The sequence below is a fragment of the Crocodylus porosus genome, unplaced genomic scaffold (assembly GCF_001723895.1).
Source record: "Crocodylus porosus isolate Cpor-Errol unplaced genomic scaffold, CroPor_comp1, whole genome shotgun sequence".
NCBI lineage: Eukaryota > Metazoa > Chordata > Crocodylia > Crocodylidae > Crocodylus > Crocodylus porosus.
In genome coordinates, this window is record NW_017728915.1 from 39,439,085 (window position 1) to 39,463,380 (window position 24,296).

At 60.5% G+C, this 24,296-nt stretch overlaps 2 protein-coding genes across 2 annotated transcripts in view; both read left to right on the forward strand.

Annotated features, from left to right (window-relative positions):
* CDH1 (cadherin 1) overlaps positions 1 to 17,431 on the forward strand; it is a 27,536-nt gene extending 10,105 nt beyond the window's left edge. Inside the window, exons 10-23 of the mRNA XM_019535462.1 lie at positions 6,994 to 7,235; positions 7,710 to 7,853; positions 8,098 to 8,253; positions 8,688 to 8,832; positions 9,555 to 9,730; positions 9,949 to 10,077; positions 10,748 to 10,933; positions 11,644 to 11,888; positions 12,614 to 12,756; positions 13,131 to 13,355; positions 14,039 to 14,266; positions 14,703 to 14,833; positions 15,132 to 15,275; positions 15,383 to 17,431. Of these exons, the coding sequence (XP_019391007.1) occupies positions 6,994 to 7,235; positions 7,710 to 7,853; positions 8,098 to 8,253; positions 8,688 to 8,832; positions 9,555 to 9,730; positions 9,949 to 10,077; positions 10,748 to 10,933; positions 11,644 to 11,888; positions 12,614 to 12,756; positions 13,131 to 13,355; positions 14,039 to 14,266; positions 14,703 to 14,833; positions 15,132 to 15,275; positions 15,383 to 15,601 (2,513 nt within the window). The 3' untranslated portion in view covers positions 15,602 to 17,431. The remainder of the gene's footprint in view (positions 1 to 6,993; positions 7,236 to 7,709; positions 7,854 to 8,097; positions 8,254 to 8,687; positions 8,833 to 9,554; positions 9,731 to 9,948; positions 10,078 to 10,747; positions 10,934 to 11,643; positions 11,889 to 12,613; positions 12,757 to 13,130; positions 13,356 to 14,038; positions 14,267 to 14,702; positions 14,834 to 15,131; positions 15,276 to 15,382) is intronic.
* A 2,944-nt stretch (positions 17,432 to 20,375) lies between these two features.
* TANGO6 (transport and golgi organization 6 homolog) overlaps positions 20,376 to 24,296 on the forward strand; it is a 51,536-nt gene continuing 47,615 nt past the window's right edge. Inside the window, exons 1-3 of the mRNA XM_019536070.1 lie at positions 20,376 to 20,780; positions 21,140 to 21,792; positions 23,042 to 23,158. Of these exons, the coding sequence (XP_019391615.1) occupies positions 20,549 to 20,780; positions 21,140 to 21,792; positions 23,042 to 23,158 (1,002 nt within the window). The 5' untranslated portion in view covers positions 20,376 to 20,548. The remainder of the gene's footprint in view (positions 20,781 to 21,139; positions 21,793 to 23,041; positions 23,159 to 24,296) is intronic.

A 24,296-nucleotide genomic window follows, 5' to 3' on the forward strand; every position in this document is an offset into this window, starting at 1 on the left:
CGGGGGAGCGCTCTCCTGGCGCTGCACGAATGCCCGGCACTGTGGGCGGTGGCGTTCGCAGCAAGCGCAGGGCCTCTCTGATCTCTGCCGGGTGCCTCTGGCTGCTAGAGCCCCCTCCCCAGGGCTGTTGTGGATCTGGGGTGTCCCCGACCCCGAGCTGCTGGGGGGCCCTGGTCCCCACCCTAGGGTCGTGGCTTCGGGGGCTGCCGCCAGGGCAGCAGCAGCTGGCAGCCCACAGGGGCTGGTGACGTGGAGGAGTCGCTGCAGGGCACGCGAGGGTGTCGTAGCTGTGCCATGGGAGCCGTCCGCGTGTGCGCGCTCCTGTCCCAGGGCAAGGGCAAGGGGGCCGGCTCCTCTTCCAGAGCAGAGCAGGGCAGGGCCCCCCCACCTGCCGTGGGGCGAGGGCACACGCGTGAGCCATTCCCCGGGGTAGCCGCAGCACAATGTCCAGGCTGCAAGCGGGCCAAAGCTGTTCCCACCCAGGGCTGGCGCGTGACCTGGGCTTTCCTCTGGCTGGCAGGGGGCAGCCGGGTCTCTCTGGGGAGAGCTGGTTGGGTCTCGTGCATCCCCCAGTGATGGCAGGGCACTGTCCCCGGGGGTGGCTGGAGAAGCGCACGGTCTGCGCTGGCCTCCACAGACCTGCCTGCTGGCACCTGAGGCCCAGAGCCAGCGGGGCGCCGAGGCAGCTTGTGATTTGGGGCGGACCCACTGCGCTGCCTGGGCTGCCTCGTCGTCCGTGACTTTGTCAGCGGCCGTTGCTGGCCGGTGGGATGCGGCTGCTGCGTGCAGTCGGCCCCAGCCCCCTCGCCGGGCCGCGTCCCTCCCCGGTTTGCATGTCTGCAGTCGTGGGAGCCGGGCCGAGGTCCGCGTTGGCAGTGACGGTTCCTCTTTCCCTTTGCGTTTGTGCTGCAGCCGGGGGTGGCTGGTGCTGCGATGGCAGAGCGTGGCGCGCGTGGGGTCCTGGGCTGTGCTGGGCCTTCCGGGAGGTTGCGATGGCAGTGCCGTTTGCTCCTGGTTAATGGGTGACGAGGCTGGTGCGAGGCAGCTCTGGCTCCGTCCTGCCCAGAGGCAGCGGGTGGAGGAGCCGCCTGGGAAAACCCGTGGCACCCACACCTTCCTGGCAGCATCTCCAAAGCAGCTGGGACACTTGGTTGTGGTTTCTGCCTGATTTGGCTTGTCTGGGGTGGTTTCCCTGCTGGCCCGAGCCACCTCTCTGGGCAACCACCCGTTTCCCAAGCTGGAATTCCCCAGGTTCCCAGCCCCGCTGCTTTCTGTTTCGAGGCCCTAGGTCTCCTCCCTGCTCGCTGCCCGCACTCGACCCTCTGCGGAGGCTCGGCCCAGGAGCAGGTGGCAAAGCACGCCCGTCCCTGGGACCGGCAGCCTCTTGGCCGCAGAGCAGAGTAGCGCAGCGGGGCACGGGGCGTCCGCCTGGGGCTGCAGCCGGAGGCAGCTCGGTGCTGGTGAGACGGAGCCCTCGTGCCCTGGCAGGCATCCTACGTGCGAGCCCCGAGCCCAGAGGCTTTGAGGTTTAGGTGCCCCCGTCCTGCTGGCCCTGAGCTGAACGGCTGATGGAGCTAGGGGGAAAGCTCGAGGGCAGTCCCCCGTCACCATCAATGGTCGGAGGCATGACAGGCTCGCGGGGTCAGCCTGCCTGCGGTGCACGGGACAGGCCTCGACCCTCTGGCGGCGCTGGAGGCCGTTCAGGGCTGAGAGGATGGGGTCTCCCAGACGGGGCAGGAGGAAAACCCAGGCGCGGGGGCTCTCCGCTGTGAGCGGTTAGTGCCGGAGCAGGGCTGCTCCTGGGCAGGGGCTGGGTGCTTTGGGCTGTACCCGAAACCCTCCCTGCAGACCTGTTGCTGGAGGACTCCCCTCGGAGGGCTGGATGGAGCTGCCCGGGGTGTATTAATTGTGCCTCCCGTTGGGCGCTTCAGCAGCTGCTCGCTTGCCTCCAAGGCATCCCCGGGAGCCCCCACACCTCCGTCCCCAGCTTGCGGGGGGAGCTGCCATAAGGGGAGGGGATGAACCGGAAGCCCAGCTTTCCCACCCCCCGACTGCCCACAGTGCCTTGGGCAAATCCCTGTGCACCCAGGCCGGGATGTGTACATTTGGGGGCAACAGCTAGCACCGCGGACGTTGGAAATGAGCTGCAGGCAGGCTAGCCAGCGACAGGGCAACGGGCAAGGGGATGAAGCCCTGCCCCTGCCTGACGGCGGGGGGGGAGGTAATCCTATGCACCCCCTTGGAAGAGGATTCCTGGTCCCTCCGCGGCGGGTCCGTCGTGCTGAGCCCCGCAGCCCCACCTAGCACGGCCCTAGCCACTCCTGCAGCCCGGCGAGGCTTTGGCTGGCGTCCCAGCAGCTCAGCGCCATGCCTGGCGCATTCCCAGCCTGGCGCTGTGTACACACGGGGTGACGGGCTTCTGAGTCAGCTCTCGGGAGAAACTCGCCCAGCCAGTCTGGAGTGGGGCGAAACTCCGGTGATGTCACCTGCCCTGCCCTGCCCTGCCCTGCCCTGCGCGGGTGGGAGCGGGCCCTGCTGGGGGGCACCTGGCCTGGCTGCCCCCCGCGCCCGGGTCCTGCACCTTCCCCTGCAGCTCATACTGCAGCTGGAGCCGACGGGGGGCCCTGCAAGGAACCTGAGGCCCCCCAAGGCTGCCACCAAGGCCCCCCATGCAAGCTGCTGGCATCCAGCAATCGGGAAGCCCGGGGCAGGGTGAAGGCAGACACCGGTCGGTGCGAGCGAGGCTGTGGGGTTGGCTCTGCTGGCTCGGAGCGTGGCACCGGCTGCGGAGAAAACGCGCCCCGGGAGGCGCCGGAGCCTCCGTACTCCCAAAGGCCGTCGCTGTGCGCGCGCCCGGCACCAGGCCTATTGCAGCCATCGCCGGCTGGGAGGCTGAGCCGTCAGCGCTCGGGCCCCACCGCTTATGCATGGTCCATGGCAGAGAGGGGCCGTGGGTCCGGCTGCCTGGGGAAGGGGTCCATGCAGCCTCCTAGTTGCCTGGATCCTAGTTGAGGCCCTGGCAGCTGGGTGCAGGAGCTGAGTGGGGACAGGGTCACTTGGGGTCTTGCCCGATGGGTTTCGGTTTCAAATTCCACCTGCTGCGGGGAACCCGATCCCGTCTCTGCCTCCTGCCAGGCAGCCGGCTCCCCCGGGCAACAGGAAAGTCCTGGCTCCTCCTTGGAGCCCTTGGGAGAAGTGAAAGGTCTCCAGGTACTTCCTGAAAGAGCTGGGCTGAGGCAGGGCAGGGGTGCAGTGAAGCCTCGGCACCCGAGAAGCTGCTGCCCCGAGAGCCTGGGGCTTTGGGGATGAATGTGCAGGTCCCCCGGAGGGGCACGCTCTTGGCTGGGACACCAGAAAACAGGGTGCAAGGAGACATGGCTGGAAGGAAGGACAGGGCAGGAAGTGAAAGCTTTCGTGGCAGGGGGACTATACGTATTCCTAGCAGGACAGGCGCGTGCTTCCCTGCGCTGCTCCGGCCCGGCAGAGGCAGCTGAGCTCGCTGTCTGCCCCCGGGACGGCGGCACCCGGCTCGGTCTCCTGTTACACCGCGAGGCTGTTGGTCATGTTAGTCCGATACTGAACTTGGGCTCACAAAAGCTTATGCTTTATATCCATACCTGATGTCGCTGGTCTATAAAGGGGCACCTCTGCCCTGCCTTCAGTCTGGAGGCCCAGAAAGGTGCATAGCCGAGGCCCTTCCCTCCTGCCGTGCAGCCTGCCTCCCTGCCCTGGCTGAGATCGAGCGTGGCTGGGGGCATCCAAAATCCCGGAGGCCTGGGACTTGCATATAGGCTGCCTGCCTGGATCTGGGGTGCACCTGAACGCCCAGGCCTGTAGTCCTGGCAAGGTGCTGGCCCGGCTGAAGTCCTACAACCCATGGATTTTTGCAGGCTCAGTTATTGAGCTTTGCTTGGTTGCATTTGGTACTAATTGGCACTTGGATTAAAGAAGAAAAAAAAGATCTCCCTGCCTCAGGGTGCCCAGCTCTCCCCAGGACAGGCAGCTGGACATGGCTGGCCCCCCCTTGCAGGAGGCTTCATTGCACCTGGGGGAGGCACAGGCCAGGAGGGTGCGAGAGCCCCTCTCATCTTACCCATTTATCACACCTGGAGTGCTGCGCCCCGCTCTGGTGCCTGCACCTCTGCGAGGACGCGGAAGAACTCCAAGGTCCGGAGATGGGCAACCGGACGAGGGGTACGGGGGGGTTTCCATGCAAGGAGAGACTGGAGGGGCCAGGCCTGGTCAGCTTAGCAAAGGACACATGAGAAGGGTTTACCAAATACTAACTGGTGAAGAGAAATCCATAGGGATTTCTTATCAACTCTCACAAGGTGAGAACCAGGGGTCACAAACTGAAATAAGTAGGCAGTCGGTTCAAAATGAACACCAGGAAGCTCCTTTTCACCCGCAGGTCACTAAAGCATGGAGGTTACGGCCACTGGATGTGGTGGACGCTGAGAGCTCGGCCAGATCCACCAAGGGAGCGGATGTGCTTGGAGGAAGGATGTTGAGCAGGGGGTGAGGGGCACGGCCTTGGAGTCGGAGCTTCCTAGACCTGGAGCCTGCAAGCAGAGGGACTGCAGAAGACCCGTGGTCAGACCCAGGTCGCTCTCCCTTTCGCTTCTGCTTTCTGCCCGTGTGACAGGAAACCGAGCACGAGGGACGTGGGGTCTTTCCCAGTCGATAGCAGTCCTGGAAGCCAATGCTTCCAAGCCCTGCAGGGCCCCGAGTACCCCAGGTTAGCAGGGGACAGGCCGCTGCCGACTGGGCCTGGTGGCCACGGGACCCCAGGTTTGCTCCCTCCCAGCTGTGAGCCTCTGGCCTCCCCCTGCCCAGCCCCGGACTGGGGCGGGATGGTAGCAGCCTGTGGAGGCTGGAGGTCTGGGGACCGGGCAGCGTTTGTTTGGTGCTTGCTGCAGCCTGCTCCCCGTAGCAGCGTGAGCTGACTCTGGGAGCCCGGAGCCACGCGGAGCCGCGTCAGCCCCCGCCGCTGGGGCAGGCGGCTGGGATGTCGCTGCCCTGGAAGCAGGGCCGTGGCCGCACGCGGTGCAGAAGTGGCTCTCGCCTGCGGAGCGGCTCCGGGCTGGCACCGCGGTGGCGCCGGGGTTCCCACTGCCCCTCTGCCAGGCCACGGCGAGGCCTCGAGCAATGCACAGAGCATGGGGAAGGCGTGGTCGGGGGGCTGCAGCTGCCCAGCGCTTCCCGCCCTGTGCAAGCAGCACCTTTCCGCAGGGCTCGTGGTGACAGCACGACGCGGGCGGGAGCGTGGCCCCGGCGGTGGGGGACGCTGTGAAGCGGGCGAGCTCCTGGATCTCGGCCGTGAATGTGCAGGCCTTGACCCCCGGAGCAGGAGCTCCCCGGAGGCTGAGCGGGGGTGTCCTCGCCCCCCAGCCGGCTCTTGCCGCGGTGCCCAGGGGACAGGGGCGCGCTCAGGCCTGCTCCCTCGCCTGCGCGTGGGGACGCCGGGGTGCGTCGTTCCATCTCGTCGCACCTCGGCTTGCAAAATGAGAGCAGCGGGGCCCCTGGCGCAGGGTCCTGTGGCCCCTGGGGGTGTCCCCGGGGCAAGCACGGTGGTGCTGCCTGGTAGTCCGTGCTGGTGCTGGGGGTGGCTCTGGGGAAGGGGACAGGGGGTTCCTGCCAGGAGAGGGGCACAGGGTGCAAGCCCCGTGGGCTTGGCTTCTGCAGGGAGCTGGGGAGGAGCCCCCGAAAGCCAGACAGAGCCTGCTGGGCACCGGGGAAATTGCCCCAGTCCCCCGCGGTCTGTGCCCGGCTGGTGCGGAGCACTGGAGCTGAACGGCCGTGCCTGCACCCCGTCTGCACTCGCCGAGGCCCCGGGCTCCCGCTCGGCCGATGGAACCGGTTTGCAGCCAGGCGGGAGCATTCACGTAGCATCGCCAAACTGGTTTTCAAACCGGCGCAGGGCTGGCATGTGTAGACATGTCTGAGCGTCGCCTCTCCGGAGCCCCCTTCCTGCCTGGCTCCGCGTCGTGGACTGGGCGCCGTCGCGCTCGCTCGTCTCTGTGACATGAGCCCCACCTGGCCCCATAAACCCTGCTCTGCTTTGGCTCGGGCCCTCCCAGCTCAGCTCCGCACCTGGCTTGCGACTGGCCTTTGGCGCGGGCTGCTTGCTCTGGTGCCCCTGGCCTGGGCCGTGGCCGCAGCACCGACGGCCGGCACGGGCTTCCCTGCGGTCCGTGGGGCGTGCAGCACGCTGCGCTCGCCCGGCCTGCAGTGACGGTGGTAGGGGACCCGCAGGGAGGACACGTCTGCAGGCTGCACTGGGACGGTGCCTTCGAGGCTTCGGGACCGGGCGGCAGGGAGGGAAACCGCTCTGCTCTGGGTGTGACGCTTTGTCCCTCCCGTTCAGCCCATTCTGTGCAGACACACGAGCTGCCCCAGGGAGGCATCGGATACCCTTGCTCCAGCTGGTCTGGGGACAGTGCCCCTGCCTCGGCCGTGAGACGTGGCCCGAGCCCGACTGCGGGGCGCTGCAGCCCCAGCCCTCGGTGGGCGCAGACGCCCCCGCCGCCGCGGGGCTCTTGCGCCAGCTCTTGCGGCGGAGCCATTTTGAAGCAGCCCTGAGCTGCTGGTGCTCCTTGCTCCGGGCGGGCGCCGGGAGGCTCGGCTTGTTTGTTTCTGGAGCGGCGCCGGCCAGGCCAGGGCAGCAGGGCCCTCTGCCGGCAGCCGGCGAGCCCAGGGCAGGGGTTCGAAGTCGGGGATTCCCGTCTGCAGGGTCTGAGTTGATCGTGGGTTTTCTCTCCGTGGCATGTGCCTAGTGCCATGTTGCCCCTCTGCTGCGCCGACCCGGCGCCCGTGCCCCCTTCCCCTCCGGTCCGAGCCTCCCCACCTGCAGCCCCCCGTAGCCCCCTTGCCCGCAGTTGCTTTCCCCTCCGGGCTGTGAAGCAAAGCAGCCTGCACGAGCAGCATTAATGTCTCCGGCACTGGCAGGTTTGGTGCTGGGGGGCCTGGGACCCCAGTGCACCTGCCCCTAAGCCCGCTCCGCTCTCTCCCTGGCAGTGAGCTTCAAGGACTGCCCGGAGAGACGGCGGACGGTTTATTCCCCGAGTGACACGCGGTTCCGGGTGCAGACGGACGGCGTTGTCCGGGTGAAACGTGCTCTGCAGCTCCACGACCATGAAATCAGCTTCCACGTGCACGCCTGGGACTCCACCGGCCGCAAGCACTCGGCCAAGGTCGTCGTCCAGAGGGAGCGGGGCCAGCACAGCCACCACGTGGTACGGGGACATCTTGCGTCGTGCTGGCGGTCTGTCCCTTTCCCAGGTTGTTGCAGAGGAGATGGCTCGGGGCGTTCCCTTCTGGGCAGAGAGGATGCCCCCACTCCCCTTGTGCCTGCTCCCAGAGCCCCTTCACCTTGGGCAGCCGAAAGAGTGCCCCCCAACCCCTTTACTGGGGCAGCCCAACCCCCTTAATGCCCCCTTTCCTGTGCCCTGGGTGCAAGGCCAGGGCTGGCAGGCAGCTCGCACGCACGCCCTCCCGCCTCGCCCCTCTTGACTGGAAGCTGGAAGTGCCTTGCGGTTCCCGTCGCGCCGGGTCCGGCATTACACGAGTAAAAGCTTTTGGCTAATGGATCCGTGAGCCATTAGCAGGCGGCGGAGGCAGTGCCCAGATCGCTGAGCTGCTTGCACGCCCTCCTGCCTCGTGGCCGCTAGTGCAAGGACCCTGTCTCAGCGTGGCCGGTCTCTGTGTAGGACGCCGCACCGGGCGCTCGGGCGGACGTGCTGACCTTCCCGGAGTCCCGTCCTGGCTTGAAGAGGCAGAAGAGGGACTGGGTCATCCCACCCATCAACTGCCCCGAGAATGAGCGGGGCCCCTTCCCCAAGCAGCTGGTCCAGGTACGGAGGAGCCTTCATCTCGGCGCTAAACCTGGTCTGGGGGCTACTGGGTGGGAGAGGGCTGAGGGGGAGGCTGGGGAGCCGGGAGGGCCGCATGGGTGTGTGGAAGGTCTCCTAGGCAGACGCCGCGGCTGAGGGCTCGCAGCTGGGACTGGGACGGTGAGGAGCTGCTTTGTGGGACCCCCGCCCCAGGGCAGGCCCTGTGCATGTTCCCTGGCTGACCCTCCCACTGCTTCTCCCCCAGATCAAATCCAACAAGGACAAAGAGACCACGGTTTTCTACAGCATCGTGGGGCCCGGCGCGGACGAGCCCCCCGTGGACACCTTCAGAATCGAGCGGGAGACGGGCTGGCTGCTGGTGATGAAGCCGCTGGACAGGGAGCAGATCCCCAAGTACATCGTGAGTCCGGGTGCCGCGGGGCACGGGGGTGGCGAGCTTCCACATCCCGCTGTCTGGGTGCTTGCATCCAAGCCTGGGGCCAGGGGAGGTGGTGGGGGTTTCTTGGGGATGGCTCTTCCCTGCTCTGGCACCGGCTCTTTCCCTGAGACCTGCTCCTGAATGAGGTGTGGGAGCTTCGTCCCCATCAGACTCGGGGCCCGGGAGGGTTGCAGCTGGGTTCTGCAATTGCCGGCTGCCTTGGCAGTGCCCTGGGGTCGCGCATGGAGCTGCACGGTGAAGAGCCCGGACTTTCCCCAGCTCTGAGCCCCTTGCCCGGCAGAGTGGAGAAACTCTGGGCTGGTGGCAGTGTCATGGGTTGAGGGAGTGGGCAGGGGGTGTCTCTGCAGGGCCCGGGGGCAGTGAGCTGATGCCTCGCAGCCCTGTGCTCTTTCCAGCTCTTCTCCCACGCTGTGTCTGCCAACGGGCAACGCGTGGAGGACCCCATGGAGATCATCATCACGGTGACGGACCAGAATGACAACAAGCCCCAGTTCACCCAGAACGTCTTCACGGGCAGCATTGAGGAAGGAGCCAAGCCGGGTAACTGAGCCAGGGGCCGGCTCAAGCGTGGGCTGAGGGCTGCTGGCCCAGACCTGCACCTTGGGCATGTTCCCATAAAACTGGGTGACAAGGGCTGACTTGAGCACCGGAAGGACTTGACTTACAGCAGCACAAAGCCTCGAGGGGCAGCACTGGGGCTATAGATGCCAGGGAAGGGGGGACTCTCCATCACTGGAGGGGGCCAAGGGGAGGGTGGACAGCTTCTGGTCGGGGTGATCTAGGTGCAGTGATGCTGTGCTCTACTATGGATATTTCCCATGCTTCTGGGCTTTGCTGGTTGCCCCTCGCCTCCTTTCTGCTCCATGTGTCGGGGGGGTTTTAAGCCTCCCTCGGAGGCCCTGGATGCATCCCAGGCTGGGGGCTGGGCTGTGCCAATGCTCCCCTTGGGACTCCAGGCTAAGGGACGCTCTGTGTGGGTGGGCGATGGGGGCCAGGAGAGGAGGGCTTGGTCTGACACTCGAGGCAGGCTCAGAAGAAGGAGCGCGCACGGCAGGGATGGGTGGAAACGCCGGCTGCTTGCCTCCCTGCAGGGCTGTTCCCTACCGTAGTTTCATAGCTGGTCGGATCGGAAGGGACCTGAGCAGATCATCAAGTCCGACCCCCTGCCGTGGCAGGGAAGAGTGCTGCGGTCAAACCATGCCACCCCGCTTCAGATGCATCCCTGTGGTAACGAGCACCCTTGCTTTCCTGCTCCTGTTCAGGAACCTCCGTGATGCAGGTGACTGCCACAGACGAGGACGACGCCATCAACACCTACAACGGGGTCGTGGTGTACTCCATCGTGACCCAGGAGCCCGAAACCCCCCACAGCCGTATGTTCACCATCAACAAGAACAACGGCATCATCAGCGTGATTGCGACGGGGCTGGACAGAGAGGTGAGGGCCCTGCAGAGCAAGGAGGATGGGTGCCCCATGGTCCGGGCTGTGGCCAGCGCATCTGCTTGGCTTGACGGCTGGGTCCTGTGGGGAGGGGGCAGGCCCGGGCCTCACGTCGGCGCTCGGGGGCCGCTCTGGCGGCAATGAACCCATCTACCGTTACTGTGGGGACATGGCCCTGCTTCCTGATGCTGACCCCACCGTGATCTTGCTTACAGAAAACCCCCGAGTACACGCTGACTCTCCAGGCAGCTGACATGGAAGGCGCTGGCTTGGTCACCACCGGGACAGCCGTGATCGAGGTCACTGACACCAACGACAATGCCCCGGTCTTCCAGCCAGCCATGGTAAGTGGCCGCCACTTCTCCGCATTGCCCCGTTCCCCTCCTGTCCGGGGGCTCTGCTGATGCTGGCTGGGCGGTGATTGCAATGCATAGCTTCCTTTGTAATGGGAGGGTTGCAGATCTGGCTGTCTCCAGGCCAGGCAGGCATTTGGTGGGGAAGCTTTCTGAATTGTGCCCTGCTAAACATCAGTGACAGACGCACAGCAGCTCCCTCCCGAAGGAGCTCGGTCTGGCTGTGTGACCCAAGGCCCTGGCCTGCCGGCTCTGTCGTGGCTGGTGAGCAGTGACCTGGGCTGACTGCGCTGAGGCTGGAGGGATGCTGTTCATCCCTGCTGGGGACCGTGCCCGCCAAGGCTATTATGGAATAACAGCGGCAGGGACTCGGGTCTCCCATCCCTGGAGTCCGGGACTGTCCAGCCCCATTGCACGGTGCACCATGCTGTGCTGCCTCCGGGAGCCCCGAATGCAGCTCTGCACCCAGTGTTGGGTCCTTTGGGAGCTACATGCTGCTGCTGCGAGGGGCTCTGTCCCATCCACAAGGGCTGGAGGCTACAGCTTTTGGCTTTGAATGAGTTTTCTGGAGCCAGGAGAAGTCCAGACTAGGCCTGGTGCCGTGAGCCAGCCCAGCGGTGGGAGCTGCTTGGTGCCATCCAGCCTGCATCTCGTTTTGCAGTACGAAGCCACTGTGCCCGAGAACGAAGTGGGCTTTCTGGTGGCCCGGCTGACGGTGGTGGATGAGGACAGCCCAGACTCGAAAGCCTGGAGGGCCGTGTACCAGTTCCAGAAAGGGAACGAGAACGGCGACTTTGTCATCACCACGGACCCCAAGAACAACGACGGTGTCCTGAAAACAGCCAAGGTGAGTCGCGCCCTCCCAGCCCATGCTCCACCTCGCTGGCCGTCCTGGGGCAGCGCGCGGCTGGCTGGTGACGTGCCTCCAAAGCAGAGAGCCTGCTGGAGCCCCAGCCTTCTCTGCCCCACAAAAGCCAGGCCCCAATCTCGTGTCATGGCAAGAGCAGGGGGAATGTGGGGCAGTCCCACGTTAGCCCAGAGCTATGCTGTGCATCAGCGATCCTCAAGCAGGGTGCTGCAGTACTCTGGGGCATCATAAGATCTTTTTAAGGGTGTTGGGCAACCCCTGGTAGGCCCCTTACCAGCTTAATCTATCCCTGGCCGGGGCTGAGTGCCTCAACAGAGCTCAGGGCATAGTGCCCTGCACATCCCGGCCTGGTTGCTCCCTTGCTGACGTTCATTGCATGGTCTGGTGATGAGAACCGGATGCTGGGCAGCCCGTGGCTTGCCCTCGGCCTTGCTGCAGGTCTTCCAGGCTTCCTTGTCATCAGCCCGTTGGGATGCTGCCTGGTGGAGGGTGGGCACCAGTCCTCTGAGCACAGGCGGCATTTGGGTTTCTGGTGGAAGATGCCAGGGGAGGTGATGTCATAAGCTTGGGTTGCAGATCCCCAAAGGCAGAAGTAGAGCTGCTGTGGGTGGAGGCTTGCCTGGCATCCAGCCAGACCGTGAGGGCAGCCTGGGGCTCAAAACCATCTCCCTCCTCTCTGTCCCGGCCAGGGCTTGGATTTTGAGAACCAGAAACGCATCGTCCTGTACGTCACTGTCGTAAACGAGAGCCCCTTCGTCGTGAATCTCCCAACCTCCACCGCCACCATCACCATCGACGTGCAGGACATAAATGAAGCTCCCATCTTCATCCCCCCTGTCAAAAACGTGAACGTGCCTGAGGACCTCCCCGTAGGACTGGAAGTTACCTCCTACACGGCGCAGGACCCGGACAAGAGCCAGGCGCAGACAATCACGTAAGATAGATGGCCCCCGCGGTGATGTTCAAGTGGCCGGGTTAGCATAGCCGCCACGTGGTATGGGGACACAAGGAAGCTGTTTTTGCACAGCTTGTAATTAAGAGAGCTAATTGCAGCAGCAGGCAGTGGGGGCTGTTGGGCTAGCCAGGGTCACGGGGCCTGGACAGGCAGGGGGAGTAGATCTGTCCAGGGAAGTCGGGGAGGCTGCCTCAGTGCCATGACATCCTGCACCTGGGACTGCTGCTGACCAGGACAGCGGGAGGGGGAAGCTCACTGTGCATGCCACCTGCAAGACCGGGCGCTGGGCTAGCTGGGCCCTCTGTCCCACAGCTCCTAGGTTCTCCCCCATCTCCATTCATTGCTCCCTTGGGGAGAACGAAGGGCTGAGTGTCCGGGCGGTTCAGGGCTGAACTGCACCCACAAACCTGCTCTGGCTTTGCACGGGCTGGGGCTGAACATGAACGAGCCACTGCCCCGTGCAGCTGGACACAGCTCAGCAGAACTGCCCCAAACCCCCCGAGCTGGAACTCGGGCGGTCTCCAGCCCCCTGCCTGGGTCTCTTCCCTTCAGCCTTCCCCCTAGCTGGAGGCTGACATAGGCTCGGCTGCAGTCTGCAAGGGGAGGCAGGCCAGGCAAGCCCCTGATGCAGCCCAGAGTCCCCTCCCACCACCCCAGTCCCTTCCCAGCCCTTCTGCTCCAAGACCAGCTCCCTGCCCGTACAGGTACAGCCTGGTAAACTCCCCCTTGGGCTGGCTGGCGATCGACCCGCAGAACGGCATCGTCACCTCGGCCAAGCAGCTGGACAGGGAGTCCAGCTCCATCGTCAACAGCACCTACAAGGCCATCGTGCTGGCTGTGGACAATGGTAAGCCAGGCTCTCTCCCCTTCCCTTAATGCAGCAGCCGTGTAAGAGCCCGGGGCAGCACACGCTGCGGTCTGGAGCAGGAAAAGGGAGAATTGTGTGTCCAGCACAATGTCCACAGCCCTACTGGGATGGGGAAGGTAACTACAGCCTGCAGTCACAGCAGAGACCTAACTCGAAGCTGCAGGCCTGAGCAGTGTAATGCTCCCTGGTGCCCTGCGAGGATCACTGACCTGAACCCTGCCTGTCCAAAAGCGCATCTCCCCGTGGTTGTCAGGCAGTGAAAACGGATGTGGGAAGCAGCTCGGGGGTCAAAGAGCAGACAGACGTGGCTTCTGCACTTCCCTCTGGCTGAAACAGCCCCCTCTGCCCATCAGGCTCCCCACAGTCCACCGGCACGGGAACCCTGATCCTGACCCTCCTGGATGTGAACGACAATGCGCCGGTGCCAGATCCACGGGAGTTTGACATTTGCAACCAGAACCCCACGGTGCAAATGCTGCACATCGTGGACAAGGACCTGCCCCCAAATACGTCCCCCTTCAAGGCAGAGCTGACGCACGGCTCCAGTGCCAACTGGACCGTGACTCTGAGTGCACAGGGTAAGTGGCTGCAGCATATGGCACATGCCTCTTGGCTGGTTTTGCTGGGGCTGTCCCAGGACCTGGGCCCAGGCCATGCCTCACCTGTGGGTCTGTCCAGGCTGGCAGTGCAGGGCCGACCCTGGGAGCTGGGGCAGTCCCTGTTTCTTCACTGAGCTCCAGAGAAGAGGCTTGCTTGGGGTTGCCAAATGCTCTAGTTGCCCACACGCCCGTGGCTTCCATCACCCATGGGGCTGGGGCTTTCTTGCTGGTCCACCCAGCCAGAGATGGGACCTTTGCATACCCTGGGCAGCAGACTTGTCCCAGGCAGGACTCGGAGGCCAGGCAATGCCAATAGTCCCCTATGAACCAAAGTGGCTGATGGAGGGGAAGGCTCCCAGAGCGAGACGACTGTGACCCCAGTACCTTGCTGCAGGTGGCCTTTGGAGTGGGGAAGGGGGCTCGAGCTTCCCTCTGGTGCTGGTAGGTGCCCATCCTGGTGCTGCTTTGGAGGTGTTGTCTTCCCTCTGCTCCAGCCAAAGCAGCCCACACTGATGCTATCCCCAGAGACGGGCCATGGCTTTCCTGCGGGACCCTGCACCAGCGTTGTACGCTGCTCAGGGCCTGCAACCCTCTGCCTCCAACATCCTAGCTGTTTCCAGGTGTCTCTGGCTCCTAATCCTAAACCCTGCTCTTGCCCCCAGGGGAAGACCTGGCCCTCCGTCTTCACAAGCAGCTGGAGGCCGGGGACTACAACATCTTCCTGCAGCTGACGGACGGGCAGGGCCAGTCCCAGACGACCATTGTCAAAGCCCATGTGTGCGACTGCAGTGGGGACTACAAGCAGTGTGACCGCCGGGGGTACTATGCCGCAGGTGGCCTGGGCGTCCCTGCCATCCTGGGCATCCTTGGGGGAATCCTCGCCCTGCTGAGTGAGTACCGTGTGTGGGACACCCTCATGCCCCGCAGCTAGACTGCTAGCGCTTCGGAGAGCGAGGGGCAGGCCTCTAGCTCTGGCTTGTGACATGTGCATGCATTTGCAGCTAAGACCAAGTGGGGCATCCGAACCCCAAGAGCCTGCACGTGGGATGCCTGGCAATAGATTTGGGAGTATCTGAAGTCCCAGGGTGAGAGCCTGCGACAGAGGATGCTCACTGGTTGTAGCGCCATACATGGTGTTTAAAATGATCGAGCTGTGCCTGCTCAATCGATATGGTTTTTGGAACAATTGAATTCTGCTCTGTCAATATGATGTGGAGTTGATTTAACCTGGAACATGAAATATGTTAATTAAAAAAAAAAAAAAATATGCACGAGCTGGCATTGCTAGCACCTGAAAGAGCCTCTCTTGCTTCCTCTGCCTTCCAGTCCTGCTGCTCCTGCTGCTGCTCTTCGTCAGGAGGAGGTCGGTGGTAAAAGAGCCCTTGCTTCTGCCGGAGGATGACACCAGGGACAACGTCTATCAATACGATGAGGAGGGCGGGGGAGAAGAAGACCAGGTGAGCCTGGGGCCCTGTCTGCTGCTTTAGGAGGATCCCGGTCTGAGGGGACAGGGCAGTGTCTTTGTGTGGCCCCCACCGCTTCCCTGCAAGCTTGGTCCTGCCGGAGCAGCCGCGCGCAGTGCCGTCCTCTCGAGGCAAGATGCCTTCTTGAGCAAGCTGGCAGCAGGGCTTGAGAGGGCCAGGCAGCCCATGCAGCACTGGGAGTGCAATTCCGCAGTGGGGTCCTGGCCCTGGTGCAGCCCTGCTCTGAGCAAGGAGCAGCTCCTGGTGACCGCTGTCCCCTTCCCCCCCACAGGACTATGACCTGAGCCAGCTGCACCGAGGCCTGGATGCGCGCCCTGAAGTGATCCGCAATGACGTGGCGCCACCCCTTATGGCAGCCCCGCAGTACCGCCCGCGCCCCGCCAACCCCGATGAGATCGGCAATTTCATCGACGAGGTGAGGCTGGTGCTGGGCTCCCTGGCGCTATGACTTCAAAGGGTCATTCCAGCTTTCCCGGTGGGGGATGCTCTCAAGTCGCTGCAAAACCCCTCTCCCCTTTCCAGAACCTGAAGGCGGCCGACACGGACCCCACGGCGCCGCCCTACGACTCCTTGCTGGTGTTCGACTACGAGGGCAGCGGCTCCGAGGCCGCCTCGCTCAGCTCCCTCAACTCCTTTGGCTCCGACCGCGACCAGGACTATGACTACCTGCGCGACTGGGGTGGCCGTTTCAAGAAGCTGGCTGATATGTACGGGGGCGGTGAGGAGGAGGAGGAGGAGTAGCTGCCTTGCGGGGGCGCAGATACGTGTTGGATGGTTGCTTTGACCCCTTAAGTTTAGCTCAGCTTGGGCATTGCTCTCCCTGAGCTGGAGGTGGATGACTGAAATTCCCTTTCTGTAGCCTGTGCTAGCACCCCTCAAATTGCCCGTTTCTCTGCTGTGGTCTAGGTTCCTGGCATCCCAGCTAAGGCTGTCCAGGTTCGTTGGGGAGAAAAAGTTCTGTTGCAGGTGCATCTAGGCTGGGGTGAACCCAGCATCTTGGCAGTAGTCTGTCAGGGGTAAAAGGGTCTTGTCCACTGCTTTGGTCCCTGCATGTGTTGCCCCATCTGGGCTGAAGGTAGAGCAATGCATGCAGGGACAGGCCGATCCTCCGTGTTTTAGCAGGTCCAGACTGCGTTCTAGGAGCACAGGCAACCGACCTCTGTCTCCCCTCTTCTGGCTCCTGTCCCTGGGCTGGGAGCTTCTGACCGTTTCAGCTGTCCGTGTTTGGACTGGGTCTTCTGCTGCCAGCCCTGGGCGGCTCCCGTGTGCACCTGTGCGCATGGCAGAGACGTGGTGCCTGGCTGCAGGCTCTGTGCAGTGTGGCAGGAGGAAGCACTTACTGCTGCACCACTGTCCCCTGCCTGCCTAGCCTTTCTCGCTGCCCACATTTAGGGACAGGAGCCTGCCCCACTCTTGACCACTTCCCTCCCCTCAATGTCACAACAAGGTGACTATCTTTAGCCCCTTCAGAATACCTCAATCCAAAGGGAAGAAGTGTCAGAGCAAATTTGCTGCCGGGCTGGCCATGCCTGCAGGGTGCCTAGAGGCTAACAGACTCAGCTGGAGGTAGCTGCCCACCCAGAAGGTACAAGGCAGTCCAGCACAGGGCTGAGATGCAGGGGATGTTGCCAGAGATACTGAATTTTCAGGTGCCATTTGCTTTTAATCTTTCCTTGATTCAGTTCCATTAACCAAGGTGCACTTTGACATTTAGCGCTGTGAACTGCAATGACCAAAGATGCTATTATCCTTCCCACTGAGCAAGCACAATCATGAGTTTGTGGCTGGGGTGAACTATGCCCTGGGACATCCTCAAGGAACTAACAGCAGATAGGTCCCCTCTCACGTGGGGAGTCTCTGCTGACAGCTGTCCAAGTGCCTCTGTGCTGCGTAGGGATCAGCATGTCCTTATGTATGTGTTACATGCCTGTTTTTCTCTTGTGCTTCCTCCCCTGCCCCTAAAATATTGGATTATAAGCCAAACTACAGTGAAGCATGGCTGACACCTTTACCCCTGCCTGCAGCTGAGGGCTGTGGTATCCTTTCCAGCCTCAGTTCATGACTCCAGAAGCAACACATCATTCCAATGCTCGGTACCTAGACGAATCTGTGCCCTGGATGAATAGGTGCCATATGAAAAAGTGACTGTCTCACCCCAGAGCCATGCTGTATCTTCGTAGAAAATTGTACCTGTGCTTGCATGGGGGAGAGTTGCTCTGTTATTACAGGGATTTTTTTCCGCTTGCATAGCATTTTAGTAGGGTGCCTTTACTCAATATAATAGATGCCAGCAGATTTCTATTTTTCCATCATACCAGATCATAACATTCCTTCCTTTTGCATGTTGTCTGATGTATCATATTTTCCATGTAATTACAGTGCATTTAATGACCTTTAAAAAAGCCAATGACTTTACCTGGGTTCTCAACTGTATATTTAGTTGCCTTCATATTTTGTATTTGTCTGTGAAAGGGAATGAGGGTATGATGCACACCAGGAGATAAGCGATGGCTTGGTGTTTAATTTGATCATCTGTTTTTATAAAATTTTAATAAATTTGTTTTTAAGAAACTCTGTGCCTTTCTTGCTTCCTTTAAGGCTCACAGCCCATGCGCTGCCTCTGCTGCCCTTGGTTAGGCAGGTGTATTTTCATTGAGCTTTTTTAAGTTCAGTGCTGGAAGTCAAGGCTGTCCCCGGAGAACAAGGCTGTGATTTCTCAGATGGAGCCCAGCTGGTTCCCTTGGTGAAGCACAAAAGCTGAATGCTTTCTGCATCCTCTTCTTGTTTTAATGACAATACAGAAATAGCTTTCAGAACAACCATGCCCCGGTGAGACCAACCCCGTATGTCATGCATGGAGATGGTGCAAGCTCAAAGCTGTCAGTGAGGACTGGAAAAGAATCTTGTCATGGCTTGTTCTTCCCCGAAAAACCTAGTAAAAAGACCCACTTGGGGCCTGCTCGGTGCACATTAGGTACATGAAAAGGTAGAACTTAGAAAAGGGAGCTTTGGGGGAAGTACAAAACAGCCCAGGTACCAGCCAAGACTTCAGGGAAAGGCCCCCTCTTCTCTCCACTAGAGCAGGCTGGCTACCTGTCTCTGTTAGCTGTGTTCATCTGAAGCCAGTCAGAAAGCAGGGTAGGCCTGCACCTTTATAGGGTAACTGTATGACATACATGGGAGTGTAAGCTTTTGTGAACCCAAGTTCACTTCCTGAGTATGGGGATACCCACAAACCGCCCTAGGGGAGATGAGGCTTCTCCCAGCACTTCAGTCTTTACCCACCAGAACAATTACTTTAATTGAACCATCCCGTTGCCTCCAACTCTGCATCTGGCAGCCTATAGAAGGTATGGGTAATTCTGGATCCTCTTACAGGTGGGAAGATGGCTGGATACAAGCCACCTGTGCCTCAGTCTCCTCCCGAGCTCTGTGCTTGGGTTTGTGACCATACTGGGTACTAAAGGACACTAAAGGAGAGGCAATCTCTGTCCCCAGTGCCAGGCATCCAGGTAACTGGATAGAAACAATCGTTTCCTTAGCAATATCCACATCTGGATACACAGAGAGCTGGAGCATCTAGCACGATGTACCTCTCCTTTCTTCAAAATGCCATGACTAGCAGGGACTTGCTCTTGTCTATTGTACCGGCAACTCACTGGTTCTGCAACCATTCCTGGGCTTTACTGGGAGAAAGTCTTTGCTGGCAGAAAGAATAACGCTTGGTTACCAGCAGAGACACCTGGTGTTTGTAGGAGCTCTGACTTTGCTTTCAAAACCGGCCTTTAGTCGATGGAGACTAATAATAGGCCTGGTATTGTTTACACTGCTGTAAGTGTGCAGCTGCATGAGGAATATAAAGGGATCTGGCCTGATATTCTGGGTACTGATTTATCAGCTGTGTCATGGACAAACGTGTGTCCTGTTTGTCTAATAATAAGTTAAGAGTTGTACTGAACGGAATTGACTGCAGGAAAAGGCATGGCATTAGTTGCCTGTTATCATATACTTCCTCAGGCTGACAAAGGCCATTTGCATCTGAAAGCTTGCAAAGAAGAATTTTTCCCAAAAGAGATCAGATTTACCCAAAGAACCTTGCGTGCCTATGTCCCTGTTATCAAACCGATAGATGTGGGGCTCCTGATGCCCCATTTGCCAGCACACAGGAGACATCCCTTGATCAAGGAAATGTTGGGAACAGATAAGGTGTCCCATGATTTGCATTGCACCTGGACATCCAGCAGCTCAGGTTCACGCTCTCAGAGGGTGCGGCACTTATTGAGCCCTTACTGACTCTGCTTTGGTGCCACCAAGTGTTGAAGTGCTGCACAGCCGTCCCCTCGGATCCGTGGAAACTGCTTTTGGTGAATTACCTGGAGGAGAAAGATTGGAGGCATAACCAGGTTGGATTGGGATCTGACCGATAACCTCGAACGGCAGCAATGGGCTAGCAGCATTTGCTGGTAGTGACTGCTAGCACCGATTTCTGCTCTGAGCTGGGAGTGTGTCCGTGGGATATCATGGCCCACGAGTCCTAGGCGATGACAGGACAACTAGGAGCCATGCATGGGAAATGTGACCTGAAGCTGTACGGAGAGGCAGGGAAGGGTTGGTGCCATTGCACCGCTGGACACGACTGCGTACAATTCCAGCTCCGTATTAAATGCAGAGGCATTCACGTCAGCCGGTGAGCTGGACTGCCCATTAAACGCCAGCTCTGCCGTCGCTTCTTCTCTGGAGCAATTCTTCTGCCGCAGGGCATTTGGCCCACAGCAGGGCAAGATGTTTTATCCCTCAGGGAGCCCGTCTGCAAGCTCTGGGTTTACCGGATGAACCAGACCGGCGGGGCTGGCATGGCAGAGCACAGCGCCACACATCACCCTTGGTAGCGGCTCACAGCGCCCGGCTGAGAATCCCTGCTGGAGCCCATGACCCCAGAGAGGCTAAGAGCAGCCGGCATGCTCGTCCGAGCTGAGCGGAGGCAGGCAGGGATACCAGCACCTGCTGAGGAGTTCGTAACCCCTCGCGGAGCTATTCCCAAAGACACAGAGTCGCTATCAGTCTCAAAATTTATTCAGCATGCTGGCACTCTGAGCGAACTCAGAGGCCCCGAATAAGACTGTTAGAGGCGATTTATAGTTTACAGACTAGACGCGTGCGCAGGTGGGAATTTTCCACTGTGAATATCAGGTCAGGGTGGGGCAGCTCTTAATTGTTTCAGAACTGGTTTGTTTGTTTTTTGTCTGCATGTTAACTAGTGGGGGGTGGGCTGTATCTCTGCTTCAGACTTCGAGGCCTGTGTCTTATCAGCCTGTCCTTGAAGCACTGAGTCTGCTACACTATTATTTACGACCTTGTATCAGCCTGTCCTTAGAGCCTGAGTCTGCTATAGAAGTTTAACTGCTACACTATTATTTACGATCTTGTTAGTAAAATTTCTACACACCCTCTATGAATGCATGAGGGTGAGCACTGGGCAGGGCCCAGGGCTGCTACACCACTGGCCTGGCCTGACCCTCCCAAGATGGCGGCGAGCCTATGCCTATATAGGCGTGACTCTCCCAAGATGGCAGCAGGCTGATACCTATGTAGCTGACCGTCCCAAGATGGCGGCGGGTCTATACGTATATAGGCGTGACTCTCCCAAGAGTGCAGCCAATTTCTACCTGTGCGGCTGACCCTCTCAAGATGGCGGCGGGCCTATACAGTATAGGGCGCCCCTCCCAAGATGGCGGCAAGCTGATACCTATGCTGCTGACCCTCCCAAGATGGCGTCCAGCTTCGGCCGACCTCTCCAAGATGGCGGCCGGGCGGCAGTCTCGCGCAGGCGCGTTGCGGCGGGCAGCCATGGCCGCGAGTTTGAAGCTGGAGCGGGTGGCCCAGGCGCTGGAGCTGCTGCTGGGGAGGCCTGCCGGCGTCGGTGAGAGGGGAGGGGGCGGCTGAGGCCATACCCCCCCCCAGATGCATGGCGCATGGCTGAGGCCAGCCCCACCCCCAGGTGCCTGCCCCCCCGTGCGTGGCTGAGGCCATCCCCCTCCCCGCGGTGCATGGCTGGGTGCCTGCCCCCCGCCCCCAGTGCCAGCGAGGCCTGCTCCAGGCGCGGCCGACGTTGGCCGTGAGGGTGCCCTGCCACTGCGGCAGGGCTAGCAGGTGGCCGATGCACTAGACAAGACAGGGAGGCAGGCCCCTTCCTGCCCGGCACCTCGTTCACGACCGCGAGGTGCTGGGTGTGACTGAATGGAGTCCACGTACCGAAGACGGGCTCGTTTTTCTTTCCAGCAGCGGATCCGAGCGCTCTCCCGGCAGCAAATCGCGCGGCTCTGCTGGAAACGTTGAGGTCCAACTTGGCTGCGGTGGGGGAGAAGTTGGAGCGGGATGCGGAGTGGAGTGAGCTGCGGCACGTGCGGGCTGATGTGACGAGCCGGGCGACGTGGCTGGGCGGTTCTGCCGACGTGACCTGGGAATTTGCATCCCAAGTGCTGTTGTTGCTGCTGTGCCTGAAAGAGTGTATGGTCCTCTTGGCTGCCAGTTACCGCCCGGCTCCCCCAAACCCCCGGACAGCTGAGACGGCTCCTGCCCTGAGCCCCGACACCCTCAGCATTTCCCAGCAGAGGACTGTGCAGTCAGCGCTGCAGTTTGTGATGACCCTGGGCCTCTGTCCGTACCTCTTGCCAGGCGTCGGAGTGCCCCTGCAGCACCGGACGGAGTTCAGTGCCGTTGTCCGAGATGCGGTGTCACTTGAGGCTGCCCCCAGCGCCACGCTGCGGCTCTATGCCAGCTGTACGGTGCTGCTGGAGGTGGCCCAGCACCCGTCCTTGGGCAACCTCCTCCTTACCCGCCATCTCGGGGACCTCCTTGCAGGACTGTGCCAGCTGGGGTTCGGCCCGACCAAAGGGAAGGGCGAGGAAGCAAGGCCACCGGAGGAGCCCAAGGTGCGTGTCCCAGCTAGAATCTCCTGTCTAAACTGTGCACGCAGCCTCCATCTCTTTGGCGGAGGAGAAGCCCTTGTAGAGGCCTTTCCAACCACTCTAACAGATCGGAGGAACCCAGCTGCTTGGGAGAGACCTTCCTATCCTTTCATCTGCATGGCTTCTACCACCACGTGCTGGGCCCAGCGATAATGCGGGATGGGGAATCTAACCAGGGTGGCATGAAGGGCTAGTGACTTGCCAGATCCTTCCCTTTCCCATTCCACTGGTTTCTGGGTATTACGAATCCCACTGGAGAAGCCTAGACTGCCCATCATTTCTGGCTGATGGCTGTCAGAGCCTGGGGCTTGCATTGGTGTAGGTTCCCTTTCAGCTGCCTCCTCTCCTGGCTTCTCTTCACAGATTGTGTTGAAAAACCGACCTTGAAATACTCATGAGAAGCCTCATGTGTTTCAGAAACAGCTCAGTGGGCAGGGGACAGCATTTGCTGTGAAAGGCTCCTGGCTTCTGTGTGCAGGACTCAGCAGCTCTGCCTACATGCAGGTGTGTGCTCCTGTGCTCGGGTTGAGGTTTCCTAGGAGAACAGGGTCTATGAACCTGTCAGAAGAACCCTAGAGCTGTTCTTTCTGTCAGTTTGTCTTTGAGGTCTGATCTGTGCTACGGTAGGTTAGTGAGATCAGCTACAGCAGGTCTGTGTCTAGGGACAGAGTTTTGTCCATGTGGAGGCTGGCAGTACCTGGGGAGTACATGGGGTTAGGAAGTAAGAGGCTCAGACTGCCACAAATGGCCCCTGCACGCAGTGTCTGGTGCTGAGGAGGGAACTTTCTCTTCCCCAGTGGAGCACAGGCATCGCTGTGGGCAGATAGAGACCATCTCGGCGGGTGCAGGGAGGTATCCTGCATTTACCGACACCAGAGTTTCTTTACACTTTGCTGTCCTCTTTCAGAGATGAGGCACGGTGCCCGGGTGTGCCTGCGCCTAGCAGTTTGTGCAGCACAGTTGCTCCTGAACAGCTTTTATTTACATTTGCCTTAATGAGAAAGCTGTTCTGGACGGGGTTTGGAAGGGTGAATTAACGATGCTGAGAAGCTGGCTCCTGGCAGCGAGGCTCACTTGGATAGATGCTCAACAGGCCTCTTGCATGGTGCTGCTGGCTCACGAGGGGGCGCCAGCATCCAGCACAACACACGCCCTGCGCTGCTTTTCCTACCTAGATAGATATGTCAGCATGGGGACCTGTGGTTTTTTCCAGGGCCTTACAGAAGAGAAGCGAACCCACTGCAGAAAGGCCTTGCAGAGCGTCTTGGATCGAGTCTACCAACCCCTTGTCGTTCGGGAGCTGCTCATTCTTCAGGGTGGATCCAGACAGGTACCTGGGCTGCAGCTGGCTCTGTTGCGGTTAGAGGTGGAGTCTGGCTGAGATGGCTGTTTGCCTCATATGTGTTCCAGCAAGACAAGCTGGACTGCGATGTGCTGGGTGGTTAAATCGCAGTGAGCCAGGGAAGCTGCCGGGAAGAGCCGTGGGGTTGGGACCTAAGCTGTCAGGCTGTTTGGAAGGTCTTGTTTTATTTCACTCATGCTGTGTGGCAGGGAGGGATCACAGCGATGGCAGCAACCTGTCCTGGCTGCAGCATTCTGTTGTGCGGAGTGGAGCCTCGGTAGGGGAATTGGCACTCTGTCCCAAGCACGCGCTGGTGACCGACTTCTCCACCCTGCCGTTGGCTCTGCTTTGTGCCCTGGACACTAGTCATAGACTAGGGCAAAAACAAATGACATCCGTGTTATGGCTGAGAGTGTAAAAGACCCAAGCATGCAGTCAATTGTGATGCCCACGGCAGCAGTGACTGTTGCACTGAGCATCAATCTAATGGAGGACCTTGGAGGCAGTAAAGTAGCAATAAACATGCCAGGTGGCCTGCCTGCCGCAAGGCAGAGCTCTGCTACCGCTGGGAGAGCTGCAGTTTGCACTGTGTCTCTTCTGGCGTGTTTGGGTCCTTGGTTACCATATAGCAATTCTCAGCTCTCGGCCGACTGCCTTGGCGCACTGTCCTTCCCAGAACTGTGTGTAGTACAGCTTCTTGTACTCTGACTAGTCTGTAGAAGTGCCTAGTGATGCCAGGTTTGTTGCGTAGCAGGCGGCTGGGCCTGCCCTAGACTGGAGCTCCCAGGGTGTGTGCACATCCTCAGTGGGCTTCTCTCTCTGCCAGGGGTGCAGCAGTTTGGTGTTGCTCACACTTCCATCGGGACTGGCCTCCTGGGGCAGGGTCTTATGTCTTGGAGCTCCATTTTGCTGTGCCAAACCACCCTTGCCTGGTCTTTAGTCCTGCTAGGGGTGGCTTGAGATGTACTGCCCTTTACAGGTGTGTTTTTGAGGGCCAAATGGGGTGTATTTGCCCTGCTTTTGGTTTGTTCCCAGCCTCTTGGAAATGACTGTTTCCTGGCAGTATGTGGCAAAAGGCATAGCAGCTAGACATTTGTCTTTACTCCTGTAAGCCAAGAGAGGTACT